This window comes from Amblyraja radiata, chromosome 2, assembly GCF_010909765.2.
Source record: "Amblyraja radiata isolate CabotCenter1 chromosome 2, sAmbRad1.1.pri, whole genome shotgun sequence".
Classification (NCBI taxonomy): Eukaryota; Metazoa; Chordata; class Chondrichthyes; order Rajiformes; family Rajidae; genus Amblyraja; species Amblyraja radiata.
In genome coordinates, this window is record NC_045957.1 from 38,282,399 (window position 1) to 38,300,865 (window position 18,467).

The window sequence follows — 18,467 nt, forward strand, 5'->3', positions numbered from 1 at the left end:
GGGAGGAAACCGGAGATCCTGGAGAAAACCCACGCAGGTCACGGGGTAGAACGTACAAACTCCGTACAGACAGCACTGGGAGACAGGACTGAACTCGGGTCTCTGGCGCTGTGATGCGGCAACTCTACCGCGGTGCCGCCCTTGGAGAGGAACCGAAAGAATGGAAGGTCCAGGTGCGCGTGGCCTCACTCTGGCAATTGAGGAGGCCGGGGACAGAAGGATCGGTACTCTTGGTGAAAACTGAACTGTTTCCAGCAACACGGTGATTTAACATCTCAACCAAGCATTTGATCGACTACAGACAAGACCGATTTCCTCGTCACCATGACGGCAGAAGCAGGAAGTATATTTAGTTTCTTGCCTGGACACAACTCTGAGGAGTATCAACGTGATGAAGTGTTGAGATCACTCTTGGAGCATGCTTCTGTTTTTGTCGCTCTGCAAAGGCAATGGAACGGCTGCAAGTATTAGATCATCAAGCTGTTGAAAGACACATGTCCTCGTGACTTCTGGTACTGCTGTAAAATGGGAAGATTGTGTGGCGTAATCATTCTAGTATTGGTGTAACCGAATAGTTATAGTTTGCGATCAACGTCCACCCTATCAAAAGTAACTTAACAGAAAGTAACTTATCAACAGTAAGAGCGGCACGGTGGCGCACGGTGGCGCACGGTGATACAGTAGAGTTACTGCCTTACAGCTCTCACTGCATGGGTGGAAATCCTGGGGGTGACTGGGGGGGACACGTCCCCCCCCCCCATGCTTTGAGAGGTGGGGGACAATCCCCCTCCCCCCATGTTTTGTAATCCGGACTTTATCAGACGCTCTCTAAGGGCTGAATCGGCCCATTAGCGGTGCCTTTCAGCGCCCCGCGCGGCTTAAAATCAAACTGCTGCATCGAGGCGATGGAGGCTCCGGATGTTGAAGCCCCCGCCAGTGGATGGGCCGATTGAAGCCCCACGATTCGGGGCGGACGAAGCTGCTGTTGCTGGAGTTCGGTCACCAACCAGGTCAGCTCCCGATGTTACCGTCCACAGGGCCCAGGGCCAAAGCCTCGCGTGTGTGCGCATGCACGTACACGGCCGCCAAGAAATTGTCCGTCACCCCCCCCCATGTTTTGATAGTGATTTCCGTGCCTGGTTCACTGTGCCGGAGACCCTGACAATGGGTGCTGTCTGTACAGAGTTTGTACGTTCTCCCCGTGACCACGAGATCTTCTCCGAGATTTTGGTTTCTGCCCACACTCCAAAAACATACAAGTTTATAGTTTAATTGGCTTGGTTATAAATGTCAATTTTCTCTGGGGTGTGTTAGTGTGCGGGGATCGCTGATCACTGCAGCCTCGGTGGGCAGAAGTCCCTGTCTCCGCGATTTATCTCTAAACTAAACTTCAATCTTTGGCAAGGTGATAACTGGTGATGAAGGTCTCAAAAACTGGTATATTTCAGTAAGCTAAAACAAATCATCCATTCCCTTACAAATACAGTTTTGATTTTTATCAATCAGTCTGAGAAATAACTATAAAAATGATCAGATTCACCTGCATACTTCAAATTACCCAGATTTGGTACTTGACAATTCTAGTTTCTTGAATTGGGCTGAACGTTGAATAAAATTATTGTGATGAACTTGAGTATTACATTGAATTAGGAACAGGAAGTGCTCCTGTCAGTCTATGTTACATTTGATCAATTTCCTCCTGGGATAAATAAAGTTCTATCATCTCGTATCGTATTTATAATTTTGGAAGCTCTAGCTGAAATTCTGCAATTGTGGGCTTATCACTTTGGATATCAAATATAGTTATTTTCTACTTTGCATTATTTTCAATTACAATTATGTAAATATATCAAAAGATACAACCAACAAAGTTGGTGTTCAAATATCGCAGGTATTCCTGAACGGCCAGGTTCAGGAATAGATCCTTCCCCACAGCCATCAGGCTATTAAACTTAACTGAAACAAATCTCTGAACATTAATAGACCATTATCTATTTGCACTTTATCTGCTTATTTATTGATGTATGTAGATATTTATATAATGGTATATAATAATAATAATAATAATAATAATAATAATAATAATAATACATTTTATTTATGGGCGCCTTTCAAGAGTCTCAAGGACACCTTACAAAAATTTAGCAGGTAGAGGAAAAACATGTAAGGGGAATGAAATAAATAGTAGAGACATGACTAGTACACAAAGTAAAGACAGAATTCAATTCAAAACACAGTATGAGGCAATTAATGCACAGATGAAAAGGGAGGGGGACGTGGGGCTAAGGATAGGCAGAGGTGAAGAGATGGACACACTGATATGGTATATGGACACACTGATATGTTCTGAATTCATGCCTACTATATTCTATTGTGCTGAAGCAAAGCAAGAATTTCATTGTTCTATCTGGGACACATGACAATAAACTCTCTTGACTTGAATTGACTTGATAGTGCCTGTTGTTTTTTTCTCTTGCTTTTGCTATTCCATATCTTCAAGGTATTGACATCTCCAAGGATTTTAGCTTCCCATTAGTTACATGGAGAACTGTTATTTATTATTCACACATGACCAGTGGTATCTTTACTCGTGTCATTTCATTGTGAGTGCCATTACAGTCAATGCCTGTGCAATCTGCATTCCGGCAAGGATTACTGGGTGGTACTCAAAATGGAAATATCGTCCTTAATCCAGAAATATTATCCTTAATCTGGAGGCCATTTATTGACTATTGACATTAACACACTAGCTGAATAAAAGGTAGAATTTGAACCTTGGACATTAGGGGATATAATAGTCTGAAGAAGGGTTTCGGCCCGAAACGTTGCCTATTTCCTTCGCTCCATAGATGCTGCCTCACCCGCTGAGTTTCTCCGGCATTTTTGTCTGCCTGGGGATATGATAGCTTCCTTTTGTGTTGGAAGGAACTGCAGATGTTGGTTTAAACCGAAGATAGACACAAAATGCTAGAGTAACTCATCAGGACAGGCAGCATCTCTGGAGAGAAGGAAAGGGGGACGTTTCAGGTCGAGACCCTTCTTCAGACTGAGAGTCAGGGGAGAGGGAGGCACAGAGATGTGGAAGGGCAAGGTGTGAAAATGGGAGCTCAAAGGGGATGAAGCTCAAGGAAAATGTAGAATGGATCATTGTTAGCTGGGGATAGGCAATAAAGAGGCATATGAAGACAAAATTTGATCAGGAGGATAGTTTAACTGGCCAGACAACTAGGATGGGGGAGGGATGGAGAGAGAGCGAAAGCAAGGGTTACTTGAAGTTAGAGAAGTCAATATTCATAACGCTGGGGTGTAAGCTGTCCAAGCGAAATATGAGGTGCTGTTCCTCTCATTTGCACTGGGCCTCACTCTGACATTGGAGGAGACCCAGGACTGAAAGGTCAGTGTGGAAATGGGAGCGGGAGTTAGTGTTTTGCAACCAGGAGATCAGGTAGGTTTAGACGGACTGAACGGAGGTGTTTAGTAAAATGATCGCCGAGCCTGCGCTTGGTCTCTCCAATATATCAGAGTTCACACCTGGAGCAACGGATACAGAAGATGAGGTTGGAGGAGGTGCAAGTGAATCTCAGCTGCCTTTTGGGTGTCATAAGATTGTGCCTAAAGATATGTGATGTTACTTCCACATTTTGCAACTTAAATTTTTTTTTGATTTGTTTTAGTTTCCAGAAAGAGTTTTCTCCTGACGCCAAGGACATTGGAAAGAAAACAAAAACCATTGACACAAATCTACTTGCTGTACTTCCTAAAGGTTAGTATCACAGTGCTTTGAATGAATGAAGTCGCATGAATGATGTTGTAAATACCAGCGGGCACGGTGGCGTAGCGGTAGAGTCACTGCCTTACAATACCAGAGATCCGGGTTCGATCCTGACTACGGGTGCTGTCTGTACGGAGTTTGTACGTTCTCCCCGTAACCTGCGTTTTCCTCCCAAACTCCAAAGGTTTGTAGGTTAATTGGCTTTGTTATAAATGTAAAATTGCCCCTGGTGTTTATAGGCTTGTGTTAATGTGCGGGGATCGCTGGTCAGTGCAGACTCGGTGGGCCGAAGGGCCTGTTTCCGCGCTGTATCTCTAAACTAAACTAAAATTCCTTTGGGATATTGTCTTGTTTGATTAATTTTGCAGAAATCAAGTGAAACAATATTAGTTATTGCTGCAGTTGTATCTCCATGTTTTGTCATTTAAAATAATAATGAGCACCCTATCTTGCACCAGTAGCTTTCCACCCAATATGTTAATGCTCTTGCTGTTACAAGATGTCAGACGAAGTCCGTAGAAGGGATTCGACCCAAAATATCACCTATCCATGTTATTCACAGATGCTTCCTGACCCTCCAGCACTTTTTGTCCTAAAATCTCCCGTCTCTACATAATTACAATATTTTTTTTTTTTTTCACACATTGCAATCATTGGTGACCCTGGGACTATCCTTGATCAGACTTTGCTGGCTTTACCTTGCACTAAACATTACCCCCTTATCATGTATCTGTGCACTGCAAACCAGGGGTCGGCAACCTACGTCCCCCGGGCCGAGTGCGGCTCGTAACCCAAAACCAAGGCGGATTTTTTGTCCCCATAATTATCTGGCCTGGCGAGCACGGCCGAGCTCTGGCTGTACCGCATCCTGCGCAAAGCCGCCGGCACGGCTGAGCACCTTCTGTGATCAAGTTTAAAGAAAGAACTGCGGATGCTGAAAAAAATCGAAGGTAGACAAAAATGCTGGAGGAACTCAGCGGGTGAGACATGCAAGGATTGCATGAGGCTGCCTCACCCGCTGAGTTACTGCAGCATTTTTGTCTACGTTCTGTGAACAGGTGATTTGATGCCTGCCATCCGGGGCTGGATGAGAGCGGGATCCATGTGTGCACGTGATAGATGTGGCCCGCCATCCGCTCACCGACATGTGTCCCGGCCCCTATGCAGAACAAGGTTGCCCACCCCTGTTGTCAATGGATTGATTGTAATCATGTTGTCTTTCCGCTGACTGGTTAGCACGCAACAAAAGTTTCTCACTGCACCTCGGTGCACGTGACTATAAACTAAACTGAACTAAGTATTCTAAGCAACAAACTGTCAGTCAACTGAGGGATTGTGTCGGAAGGAACTGCAGATGCCAGTTTACACCGAGGATAGATACAAAATGCTGGAGTAACTCCTCAGCGGGACAGGCAGCATATCTGGAGAGAAGGAATGGGTGACGTTTTGGGTTCAGACCTGAAGAAGGGTCTCAACACGAAACAACACCCATTCCCTCTATCCAGAGATGCTGCCTGTCCCGCTGGGTTGGCCAACTGAGGGATATTGGGCTAAGATAATAACAGTGTTAATCCTTTTGTTCATGTCTGACTGTGTAGAGCAGTGGGAAAATAGCCAAACATCACATGGCATCTTTTAACAGGATCTAAAGATTGAGTTCCGGACCAAACTAAAAAAAGTCCCAGCAGAACTGTGATTGTTCAGTGTCCTTCTGACAGCAAACCCTACAAGTGATGTGCAGGCTGTTTGTTTCGATCAAATCAAGGCAGCATCGTAGTGGTAAAGTTGCGGCCTTACAGCGACAGAGACCCATGTTCGATGCTGACCATGGGTGCTGTCTGTACGGAGTTTGTACCCCCGTAACCTGCGTGGGTTTTTCCTCCGGGAACTCCGGTTTCCTCCCACACTCCAAACACGTGCAGGTTTGCAGGTTAATTGGTTTTGATAAAATTGTAAGTGTGTGTGTAATAATATGTGTGGGGATCGCTGGTCATAAGGTAGGACTAGGTAGGCCGAATGGCCTGTTTCCGCGCTGTATCTGTGAACTAAACTATCAAGTGCATTTAATTTTGCTTTCTGCTAATGTGGTCCTCGTGGTTCATTTTGACCTTCAAAACTGGAGGCTAGTGTAACACTATTAATAAGGATGAGATCAGTCTAGTAGTGGGGAATGATCTATGCATGGCAGATATTCATGTGGAATTGGAATCAGTTGGATGAGCTAACAGAAGAGGCTAGAAAACATTGGTAGGAATTGTTTATGGGCCACCATATCGTAGTTGTAAGATAGGGTACGTTGCTTTAGTGTAGAGATGCCTCACCCGCTGAGTTTCTCCAGCGTTTCACGAGCTTCAAGGAGTAGCGAGTGTAGAGCCTTATAGACTGAAGAAGGGTCTCGACCCAAGACGTCATCCATTCTTTCGCTCCAAAGATGCTGCCTGTCCTGCTGAGTTACTCCAGCATTTTGTGTATGTCAAGTTCCTGGTGGTGGATGTCTGGCACACTACCTTGTTTCCTTTGGCACCGGTATGATAATGATCTAACAGGAGACAGGAACCTAACTTCAAGTATCCCTTGCTTTCCCTCTCTCTCCATCCCCTCCCTCTTCCCAGTTCTCCCACCAGTCTTACTGTCTCCGACTACATTTTATCTCTGTACCGCCCACTCCCCTGACATCAGTCTGAAGAAGGGACTCGACCTGAAACGTCACCCATTCCTTCTCTCCGGAGATGCTGCCTGAGTTACTCCAGCATTTTGTGTCTACCTCAGATTGGAGATGGGTTAAGTTGAATATTGGTGAGCTATTCCTTGAAGCTCGAGAAACGCTGGAGAAACTCAGCGGGTGAGGCAGCATCTATGGAGCGAAGGAATAGGTGACGTTTCGGGTTGAGACCCGTCTTCAGACTGATGTGGGGGTGGGGGGGGGTTGGGTTTAAAGAAGAAAGGAAGAGGCGGAGACAGTGTGCTGGAGGAGAGCTGGGAAGGCGAGGGGAATGAGGGAGAAAGCAAGGACTTCCTGAAATTGGAGAAGTCAATGTTCATACCGCTGGGGTGTAAACTACCCAAGCGAAGTATGAGATGCTGTTCCTCCAATTTGCAGTGGGACTCACTCTGGCCATGGAGCTCCTTGAAGCTTACTCCTTGAAGCTTGTGAGGATGCGGTCAGCGTCTGCATCTGGCCCAGTTGCTTTCTGCAACTTCACTCTCAGGAAGGTTGATCTGCCACTTGCTATGGTGGCCAAGATGTATAATTGTACCCAAGGCTATTGAGGCAGGGGACTGACCTTCTAACCACTGCCCTTCTGTTCAGAATGAGCATCGAATGCATTGAGCTTGTCGTTGAGGGGCATGTTGGTGCTGTCAATTTTTGCTGATTCCCCTCTATAGTCTATTCTGGCATGCAAGCCTTGCCACAATAGGTGGAGTCGCAGGTAGATCGGGTGGTCAAAAAGGCTTTAGTGTAGCTGGGACATTGTTGGCCTTCATCAGTCAGAGTATTGAGGTCATGGGAGGTCACGTTGCATTTGTATAAGACATTGGTGAAGCCGTATTTAGAGTATTGTGTTCAGTCCTGGGCACCGTGTTATAGGAAAAATGTTGTCAAGCTGGAAAGGGTACAGAGAAGATTTACAAAGATGTTACCAGAACTAGAGGGTGTGAGCTTTTGGGAGAGGGTGAGTCGGCTGGGACTCTCTTCCTTGAAGAGCAGGAGGATGAGGGGGTGATCTTTTAGAGGTGTATAAAATCATGAAAGGTATAGATTGGGTAGATGTATAGAGTCCCAGAGTAGGTGGATTGAGGACCAGAGGACATAGGTTCAAGGTGAAGGGGAAAAGATTTAATAGGAATCTGAGCGGTAAGGTTTCCACACAAAGGGTGGTGGGTGTATGGAACAAGCTGCCAGAGGAGGTAGTTGAGGCTGGGACTATCCCAATGTTCAAGAAACATGTAGACAGGTACATGGATATGACATGTTTGGAGGGATATGGACCAAACACGGGCAGGTGGGATTAGTGTAGCTGGGACATTGTTGGCCGGTGTTTGCAAGTTGGGTTGAAGGGCCTGTTTCCACACTGTATCACTCTATGACCATAATCAATGGATGTTTGTCTGTGTGTAGTCTGGAACTCTACCCTGGGCAGGAAGTTTCACCCAAACCTCCGATTTGGTCTTCACTCAGGAGTGGACCTCGTGATTTATGCATGGTTTCTAGTTAGGGAACACTCTGATTTCTTTGGCACACAGATCTTGACACATTTAGTGATGTAGTCTGTGACAGCAATGGTATACTCATTTAAGTTGTCTGCTGAGCCCTTGAATATGGATCAATCCATTGACTCAAAGTAGTCACATAGGTCAGTGAGTCTTACAGTATGGAAACAGGCCCTTCGGCCCAACTTACCTACACCGGCCAACATACCCCAGCTATGCTAGTCCCACCTGCCTGCATTTGGCCCATATCTCTCTAAACCTGTCATATCCATGTACCTGGCTAAATGATTCTTAAACATTATGATAGTACCAGCCTCAACTACCTCCTCTGGCAACTTGTTCCATACACCCACCACCCACCCATAAAAAAGTTACCCAATAAGTTCCTATTAAATCTTTCCCCCACCCCCCTCACCTTAAACCTATGTTCTCGATTCCCCTTCTCTGGCCAAGAGACTCCATGAATTTACCCAATCTATTCCCCTCATGGTCTTATACTCCTCTACAAGATCGCTCTTCATCCTGCTACGCTCCAAGGAAAAACTTCCTAGCCTGTTCAACCTTTCCTGGCAACATCCTCGTAAATCTTAACTGCACCCTTTCCAGCTTGACAACATCTTTCCCATAACAAGGTGACCAAAACTGAACACAATACTTCAAAAGTGGGCTCACCAATGTCTCAGTTGTACAAACTGAAACATACAACCTCCCAACTTCCATACTTAATACTCTGCCTTGTGAAGGCCATTGTGCCAAAAGTCTTCATGATGGCCCTATCTACCTGTGATGCCACTTTGAAGGAATATGTACCTGCACTCCTAGATCCCTCTGCTCTACAACACTCCCCAGAGCCCTGCCATTCACTGTGAAGGTCCTGCCCTGGTTTGACTGGTTCACCATAAAATGCAACACCTTGCATTTATCAGTATTAAACTCCATTTACCATTCCTCAGCCCAGTTGGCCAAATTCTCAAGATCCTGCTGTAACTTTTCATGTCCATCTTTGCTATGTCCGATGCCAATCGCTTTTGTGTCAACTGCAAACTTACTAATCATGCCTTATACATACTCATCCAAACTGTCGATGTAAACCAGGGGTGTCAAACTCGTGGCCCACGGGCCTGATGCGGCCCACGAAGGGGTCCAATCCGGCCCGCGGGTTGATTTCCCCGATGCCAGAGCGGGCGGCAGCTGTCCCCGGTACCGGATCGGGCTGCGTACGCGCTTGCACGGCGCGCATGAAGTCGCATTTTGTCCATAATAATAATAATAAATTTTATTTATGGGCGCCTTTCAAGAGTCTCAAGGACACCTTACAAAAATTGAGCATGTAGAGGAAAAACATGTAAGGGGAATGAAATAAATAGTAGAGACATGACTAGTACACAAAGTAAAGACAGAATTCAATACAAAACACAATATGAGGCAATTAATGCACAGATGAAAAGGGACGGGGACGTGGGGCTAAGGATAGGCAGAGGTGAAGAGATGGGTCTTGAGGCGGGACTGGAAGATGGTGAGGGACACGGAATTGCGGATCAGTTGGGGGAGGGAGTTCCAGAGCCTGGGAGCTGCCCTGGAGAAGGCTCTGTCCCCAAAACTGCGGAGGTTGGACTTGTGGATGGAGAGGAGACCGGCTGATGTGGATCTGAGGGACCGTGAGGGTTGGTAGGGGGAGAGGAGGTCAATGAGATATGGGGGGGCCAGATGGTGGAGGGCTTTGTAGGTGAGGATCAGGATTTTGTAGGTGATCCGGTGGGAGATGGGAAGCCAGTGAAGTTGTTTGAGGACTGGAGTGATGTGATGCCAGGATTTGGTGTGGGTGATGAGTCGGGCGGCTGCGTTCTGGACCAGTTGGAGTCGGTTGATGTAGGTGGAGCTGATGCCAAGGAGAAGTGAGTTGCAGTAGTCCAGTCGGGAGGAGATGAAGGCATGGATGAGTCTTTCAGCAGCGGGCGGTGTGAGAGAGGGTCTGAGTGGCGATGTTGCGGAGATGAAAGAAGGAGGTTTTAATGACATGTGAGGCTCAAGGGAGAGGGTGGAATCAAAGATCACGCCAAGGTTGCGGGCCTGGGGAGATGGGGAGACAGTGGTGCCGTCGATGGTGAGAGTGGGTTGCTGAGTGTGGCTTTGGAGCCTATGAGGAGGAATTCTGTCTTATCGCTGTTGTGTTTGAGGAAATTATGTTGCATCCAGGTTTTTATAGCTGACAAACAGGAGTTGATATGGGAGAGGGGGGGGGTTGTGGGGGGATTTGGTGCCAAGGTAAATCTGGGTGTCATCAGCGTAACAGTGGAAGTCCAGATTGAAGTGGCGGAGTATCTGATCAAGGGGGAGGATGTAGATGATGAAGAGGAGGGGGCCGAGTACGGAGCCTTGGGGAACGCCTTGAGTGACTGAGGCTGTAGCAGAGGTGTGGTTGTGGAGAGAGATGAAGTGGGATCTGTTGGAAAGGTAGGAACGGAGCCAGCTGAGTGCAGAGCCTTCAATGCCGAGGTCTTTGAGTCTGGTGAGCAGGATGTTATGGTTCACTGTATCGAAGGCCATGAGTTTGACACCTTTGATGTAAACCATAAACAGCACCGATCCGTGAGGCACACCACTAGGCATAGGCCTCCAGCCCGAACAACAATCTTCCACCATCACCCTCTGCTTCCTTCCATGGGTCCAATTCTCTATCCAGGCTATCTCTCCTTGGATCCCATGCCATCTAACCTTCCAGAGCAGCCTACCATGTGGAACCTTGTCAAATGCCTTGCTGAAGACATTGCCTTATTGACTGATGTCGCTGAATCATTTCACTAATCTGAATTCTTAACTCCCTTTATGATTGTAGTTACTGTATGGCATTGTGTGCTCAACTCTCTTACAATTCAGGCATGCGTTCACATATTACTATTTCTAGTTGCAGAACTTCGAAAAATATTTGAAGCTGGGCAGAAGTCCTCTGTGGAAATGAACAGGTAATGGGGATTTATTTCAAAGTCAATTCTAGTTAGTGTTGAATAATTGGGCAGTGGTAGAGTTGCTGCCTTATAGCGTTAGAGTCCCGGATTCAAACCAGACTACAGGTACTGTCTGTCTCCCCGTGACCGCGTGGGTTTCCTCCAAGATCTTCGGTTTCCTCCCTCACACCAAAGACGTACAGGTTTGTAGATTAATTGGCTCGGTACAAATGTAAATTGTCCCCAGTGTGTGTAGGATAGTGTTAATGTGCTGGGATCGCTGGTCGGTGCGGGCTTGGTGGGCTGAAGGGCCTGTTTCCACGGTGTATCTCTAAACTAAACTAAATTAAATGCCAATGGCCAGGTTTCATTTTCATTTGCAAGTCAGTGTGCTATTAGTATTTTTGAACAGTTAAGGGCCTGTCCCACGATGCGAGTTCACCCAAGAGCTCTCCAGAGTTAAAAAAAAAAATTAAACTCGTGGTAAGTACGTAGAATGTACGTAGCGGGTACGTCGGAGCTCGGGACGTCTCTTAGCGGCTCGTAACGCTAACGGCAGGTTCTTGGGAAACGCGGTAAGCTCGTGAAACTCATGAAGTTATTTCAACAGTGTGAAAAATTTCCAAGTGTAAAAAAATACTTGTGATGAAGTACCACGAGTTTGATTTTTTTTTTAAAACTCGGGAGAGCTCTTGGGTAAACTCGCATCGTGGGACAGGCCCTTTAGTTTAGAGAGATTTCACACTATCTCTTATTTGGATAACATTTCTAAAATGGCCGTGGTAATGTCTAATCATAGTCCACATCTCTGAAACTGCTCTCTGCAGGAAAGAGCGAATTGCGAGACGTTTGGAAGGGATTGGAAGTGAGACCCAGCCAGTGCTTCTCCAGAATTGTCCCGGGTTGGTCACTCATCGCCTTCTGGAGGAAGATACTCCCAGATACACACGAGCTTCCGATGCTTGTAGTCCACCCTCAGGTGAGAGGTCTTTCTCATTAGCTCCAGTGGGTCGAGGACAATGCTCATTGTCATATGTCAACACAATGCCAACCCATGTAAATTCTGTAAACAGTCAGCATTAACTTTGATGTCAAGTTGGTGACACTTTTACATAAGTACGTTATCCAACGAACCAGGGCCGGCCTTAAGCCGATTGGACCGATTGCTCCCAATTGGGCACCGCACCTCCTAAGGCCGGCCTTGCTGCGCGATGACCCATTTTGATGCGCTGTTTTGTTCAAAAAGGTATTAGACAGTGTATAAAATTTTGCTTGCCACATTTATAACTCCCTATTTGTTTTAATGGCACAAACATTTCTCCCAACTAATTGGGGCAGTGATATAGCTCCCCATCTTTTAGTTTATTTTAATTTTGAGATACAGCGCGGAAATAGGCCCCTTCGGCCTACCGAGTCCACACCGACCAGCGGTCCCCGCACACTGACACTATCCTACACATTCTGCCCGTCGGAAAGCAGCACCAATGCGTCACTATGTTTTCAACGATTTAATAATAATAATAATAATAATAATAATAATAATAATAATAATATACACACTACGGGCAATTTTGATTTACATACCAAGCCAATTAGCCTACAAACCACGTCATAAACTCTACAGCACTGGAGTGTGGGAGGAAACCGGAGATCCCGGAGAAATCACATGGGGAGAATGGACAGAGTCCAAATATACAGCACCCATAGTCCAAATGAAATCCGTGTCTGTGGCTCTGTAAGGCAGCAACTCTACCGCTGTGCCACCGTGCTGCCTTTCGATATTTCTGAAGGTGAATGGCCCTTTAATTTACATTATAACTGGTCTTTGGATAATGTATTTATGTAAAAGTATCGCCAGCTTTACATCAAAGTTAAAGCTGACTGTTTCCATAATTTACATGGGTTGCCATTGTTAATGGGTTAACATATGATGAGCGTTTGACGGCGCTGGGCCTCTGCTCGCTGGAGTTTAGGATGAGGGGACCCCTCCTTGAAACTTACCAAATAGTGATTTTCTCTGGGATTTCCGGTTTCCTCCCACACTCCAAAGACGTACAGGTTTGCAGGTGAACTGGCTTGGTATGATTGTGAATTGTCCCTAGTGTGTGTAGGATAGTGTTAATACAATACAATACAATACAATACAATACAATACAATACAATACAATACAATACAATACCATTTATTGTCATTTGAACCTCAGTGAGGCTCAAACGAAATTCCGTTTCCACAGCCATACAAACAAAGACAATTTCCTACAGACATACACACAATTTAATTCACACAAACACCCATCACAGTGAACCCACTGTGATGGAAGGCAAAGTCTTTTCTCTCCCCTGTTCTCCATGTCTCTCCTGATGTCCAAGCCCCAGGCGGGCGATGATAAGTCCCACGGCCAATTTAGGCCGTGCCGGGCGATTTACGGCCCAGCTCCCGGTCTAAAAGTCACAAAGTTGGAGCCCCCGGCGGACGCTGTAATGTCCCACGGCCATGAAGCCGTGCCGGGCGATGTACGTCCCCGCTCCAGGTCGTTCCAACCCCGCGACACGGGCTGGAGAAGTCGCGTTGCGGGAGCTCCGGGAAGCGGTCTCTCTCTCCCCCCGGACCCTCGAGCTCCCGATGTCCCAGTCCACCGGACCTGCGGCTGCGTTGCTGGAGCCTCCAAGCCCCAGGAGTCGAGTCGCAGCAGCGAGTCACCACCGCTCCCCACGCTCCGAGGCCGGCCAGCCCCCGGATGGTGAGTAGTCCGCAGCTCCGCAGTCTCCCGAGCCCACGGGTCCTTCAGGTTGGAGGCCGCTCCACGGTGCTAGGCCCCAACGACAACGGAGACCCGACAGGGAAAAGGTCGGGTCTCCCGGACAGGGAAGAGATTTTAAACAGTTTCCCCCCCCACCGCCCCCCACATATACACATTTAAAACCAGTATTAAAAAAACACCAACACTACATTTAACTAGACAAAAAATTAAAAAAAGACAGACAGGCTGTAGGGGCCGCTGCAACGGGTGAGTCGCGCCGCCAACTTTAGCGATCTCTGGTCGGCTCGAACTCGGTGGGCCGAAGGGCCTGTTTCCGCGCTGTATCTCTAATCTAAAATAAGGTAAATATGGGTGTTCGAGTGGGATTTTATTTTTTAACGATGCAGAGCACTATGAATTTGCATCATTGTCCACTAAACTTTATTAGTTACAGGAGAGCCTGAAGTAGAGGGCAGTGCCCCAAGTAATAACTGGGATGTGTGTTTGCGTAAAGACGTGCCTTCATTTACAAGAACTGCGATGCAAACTTTAGTCAGAGGGTGGTGAATCCTGAAACCCTTCTTTAGTCAGAGGGTGATGAATCAGAGGTGGTGAGTCAGAGGGTGATGAATCAGAGGTGGTGAGTCAGAGGGTGATGAATCTCTCAGTCCTTTAGTCAGAGGTTGGTGAATCTATAAGCCCTTCTTTGGTCAGATGGTGGTGAGTCAGACGGTGGTGAATCTGTGGAATTCTTTGCCACAGAAGGCTGTGGATGCCAAGCCAGTGGATATTTTTAAGGCAGAGGTAGATAGATTCTTGATTAGTACGGGTGTCAGGGGTTACGGGGAGAAGGCAGGAGAATATTGTTGAGAGGGGAAGATAGATCAGCCACGCTGAAATGGCGGAGTTGACTTAATGGGCTAAATGGCCTAATTGAATTTTTTTAGAGATACAGAGCAGAAATAGGCCCAAAGGAATGGGCGTCAACCAGCGATCCTCGCACATTAACACACACACACACACACACACACACACACACACACACACACGCACCCACACACACACACACGCACCCACACACACACACACGCACACACACACACACGCACACACGCACACGCACGCACGCACACACACACACACACACACACACAGAGACACAGAGACACACACACACACACACACACACACACACACACACACACACACACAGTCAGACAGACACACAGAGACAGACACACCCCCAGAGACAGACACCCCCCCAGAGACAGACACACCACCCCCAGAGACAGAGACACACACACACAGAGACAGACACACACACACACACACACACACACACACACACACACACACACACACACACACACACACACACACACACACACACACACACACACAGACACAGACCAATTTTTGCATTTACACCAAGCCAATTAACCCACAAACCTGTACGTCTTTGGAGTGTGGGAGGAAACTGAAGATCTTGGAGAAAACCCACGCAGGTCACGGGGAGAAGGTACAAACTCTGTACAGACAGCACCCGTAGTTGGGATTGGACCTGGGTCTCTGGTGCTGTAAGGCACCACCGTGCTGCCCTAATTTCTTTCCTTGAATTTATGAACTGAGTGCTGGATGGATTTTTACTGTCAGTAATATTTCTATCATAACATAAGATCATAAGAGATAGTAGAATTAGGCCATTTGGCCCATCAAGTCTACCCCGCCATTCAATCAGAGAGCCATAGAGTGATACGGTGTGGAAACAGGCCCTTCGGCCCAACTTGTCCACACCGGCCAACATGTCCCAGCTACACTAGTCCCACCTGCCTGCGCTTGGTCCATATCCCTCCAAACGTGTCCTATCCATGTACCTGTCTAACTGCTTCTTAAACGTTGGGATAGTCCCAGCCTCAACTGCCTCCTCTGGCAGCTTGTTCCATACACCCACCACCCTTTGTGTGAAAAAGTTACCCCTCAGATTCCTATTAAATCTTTTCCCCTTCACCTTAAACCTATGTCCTCTGGTCCTCGATTCTTCTACTCTGGGCAAGAGACTCTGTGCATCTACCCGATCTATTCCTCTCATGATTTTAAACACCTCTACGAGATCACCCCTCATCCTCCTGCACCCCAAAGAATAGAGACCCAGCCTGCTCAACCTCTCCCTATAGCTCACATCCTCTAGTCCTGGCAATATCCTTGTTTAAAAAAAAAAGAGTAAAAAAATCATGGCTGATCTATCTCTCCCTCCGAACCCCATTCTCCTGCCATCTCAACCCGTAACACCTGACGTTAAGTTCTTATTTTCCAGTTCGAAGATCGGATAAGGAAGAGTCGAAGCAGCACCTTGCTGAGGACCCCAATTCGGAAAGGCAGTCGAGACCTCGGTGCCGGGGCGAGGTTAGACACGTGACCACCGAGTCCCCTTGCCCCGTCGGAATGAACATCGAAGCGTTGGACGCGAAAGCCGAGCGAATCGCCAAGTACAAAGCGGAGAGGCGGCGACAGCTGGCCGAGAAGTACGGGATTTCCCTGGACTCTGAGACAGATGGGGGCATCGCGTCCAAGTACCCGAGGGCGAGAAAGGAAATGGAACAAGTCGGCGAACAAGTGCCGCCGCCTTCGCCAAAGGTTTACGGCGGCGGCGGCTTGGGCTCAATCAAGTCGCAACCTACCAGGGATCAGGTGGACGAAGAAGAGGCGGAAGCCCAGTCACCTGGCGGACACGGCGAAAGGCTCTCCTCAGATGGAAATGGTTTCATGGAAAGGGAGAGTCTGCTCAACGAAGAAAATCGGAAGAAAGCGTTTGAGATGAGTGCTCAAGGAAGGCAATTAGAATTGGCCAATGTCAAGGACGTGACTCTGTCTGATGCGCCATGCTCGCCGATATCCACATGGAGAGTTTCACTTACATCACCAAAGCATTTCCCCGATGTGTTTAATTCAACCAGCGAGCAGTCCCAATGCTTGCAGAATGAACAAGGGTAAGACATTTATTCATCTCTTCAGCATTTAGTTTTGGTGAAGCTGAGGTTGTTGGACAGCGTCCTTACATTTTATGTCTATGTATATATTCATGTGCCCAGCTTGTGAAACATATTTACTGATTCCCAAAGGATTACCATTTCTTTTCTGAAATGCAGAATTGCTTCAATGAGTCGGCTGCTGGCTCAGTGGTTTGACGGCCCAGGCCAAGTGCTGTTGATCGCTTCCGAATTATTGTAAGAGCTGTGTACATTATCTAATCGTATTGAGCAGTGATTCTAGTGAAGGAGCATCGTGTCTGACAGAGGGAAAGGTGGCAAAGGTGGAGCCGAGCGGCACCGTAAAGTGCTTGGGGCGATACGGTAGCGTAGCGGTAGAGTTGCTGCCTTTACAGCACCAACGGCCCGGGTTCAATCCCGACTACGGGTGTTTGTTTGTACGGTGTTTGTACGTTCTCCTCGTTGGTTTTCTCCGGGTGCTCCGGTTTCCTTCCCACGCTCCAAAGACGTACAGGTTTGTGCGCTAAATAGGCTTCGGTTAAAAAAAAAATGTCCCAAGTGTGTGGGATAGTACCAGTGTACGGGATGATGGCTGGTCGGCGCGGACTAAGTGGGCCGAAGGGCCTGTTTCCACGCGGTATCTCTAAACTAAAAATATGGCAGTAACTTGGGTTAGGGCATTGAGTAGAGTAATCGGGAAGTCATGCATCAGCTGTACAAGACGTTGGTAATGCCACATTTGGAGCACCGTCTACAGTTCTGGTCACCTTGCTGTAGGAAGAATGTAATGATAATTTTAAAACTTACCAAACTGGTTCAATCGACCTTATTGGGGACCCTCAGACTATCTGTGATCGGACTTTACTGGCTTTATCTTGCACTAAAGGTTATTCACATTACTCCCTTTATCATGCATCTGCACACTGTGAATGGCTCGATTGTAATCATGCATTGTCTTTCCGCTGACTGGTTAGCACACAACAAAAACTTTTCATTGTACCACGGTACACGTAACAATAAACTGAACTGAACAAAGGAGAAGGAGGGGGGTGCAGAGAGGGGGGGGAATCTTTCTCCTTATTCCTTCTAGTTTTAGTCTCCCCCTAACTTGGGAAAAGGCTGTGACCATTCACCTTATCCATGCCCCTCATGATTTTATAAACCTCTATAACGTTTCCCCTCTGCCTCCTACCTTCTGGGAACTGATCCAGCCCCTTACAACTTAAGCACTCTGGTTCATGTAACAGCCTTGTAAATCTCCGCTGCGCCCTTTCCAGTTTAATGACGTCTTTCCTATAGCTGGCCTACCAGAACTGTACACAGTACTCCAAACGCGACCTTACCTATGTGCTGTTATCGCATTACTTCCCACCGCGCATATTCGCATACAGATGCAAAATGCTGGGATAACTCAGCAGGACAGGCAGCATCTCTGGAGAGAAGGAATGGGTGACGTTTCGGGTCGAGACCCTTCTTCAGACTGAGAGTCAGGGGGGAGGAAGACTGGAGATATGGAAGGGCAAGGTGTGAAAATGACAGATAACAAACAACACATAATCCTCCGCCATTTCCGCCACCTCCAACGTGACCCCACCACTCGCCACATCTTCCCATCTCCCCCCATGTCTGCCTTCCGCAAAGACCGCTCCCTCCGCAACTCCCTCGTCAATTCTTCACTTCCCTCCCGCACCACCCCCTCCCCGGGCACTTTCCGTTGCAACCGCAAGAAATGCAACACCTGTCCCTTCACCTCCCCCCTCGACTCCATTCAAGGTCCCAAGCAGTCGTTCCAGGTGCGACAAAGGTTCAC

General features: G+C 47.4%; 1 protein-coding gene across 2 annotated transcripts in view; it reads left to right on the plus strand.

The window, feature by feature from the left end:
- Positions 1-18,467, plus strand: part of svil (supervillin) — a 181,808-nt gene that overhangs the window by 19,583 nt on the left and 143,758 nt on the right. For both annotated transcript variants that reach the window (XM_033045191.1, XM_033045198.1), the window contains exons 3-6: positions 3,675-3,763; positions 10,890-10,947; positions 11,757-11,908; positions 15,985-16,657. In XM_033045191.1, the coding sequence (XP_032901082.1) occupies positions 3,675-3,763; positions 10,890-10,947; positions 11,757-11,908; positions 15,985-16,657 (972 nt within the window). The remainder of the gene's footprint in view (positions 1-3,674; positions 3,764-10,889; positions 10,948-11,756; positions 11,909-15,984; positions 16,658-18,467) is intronic.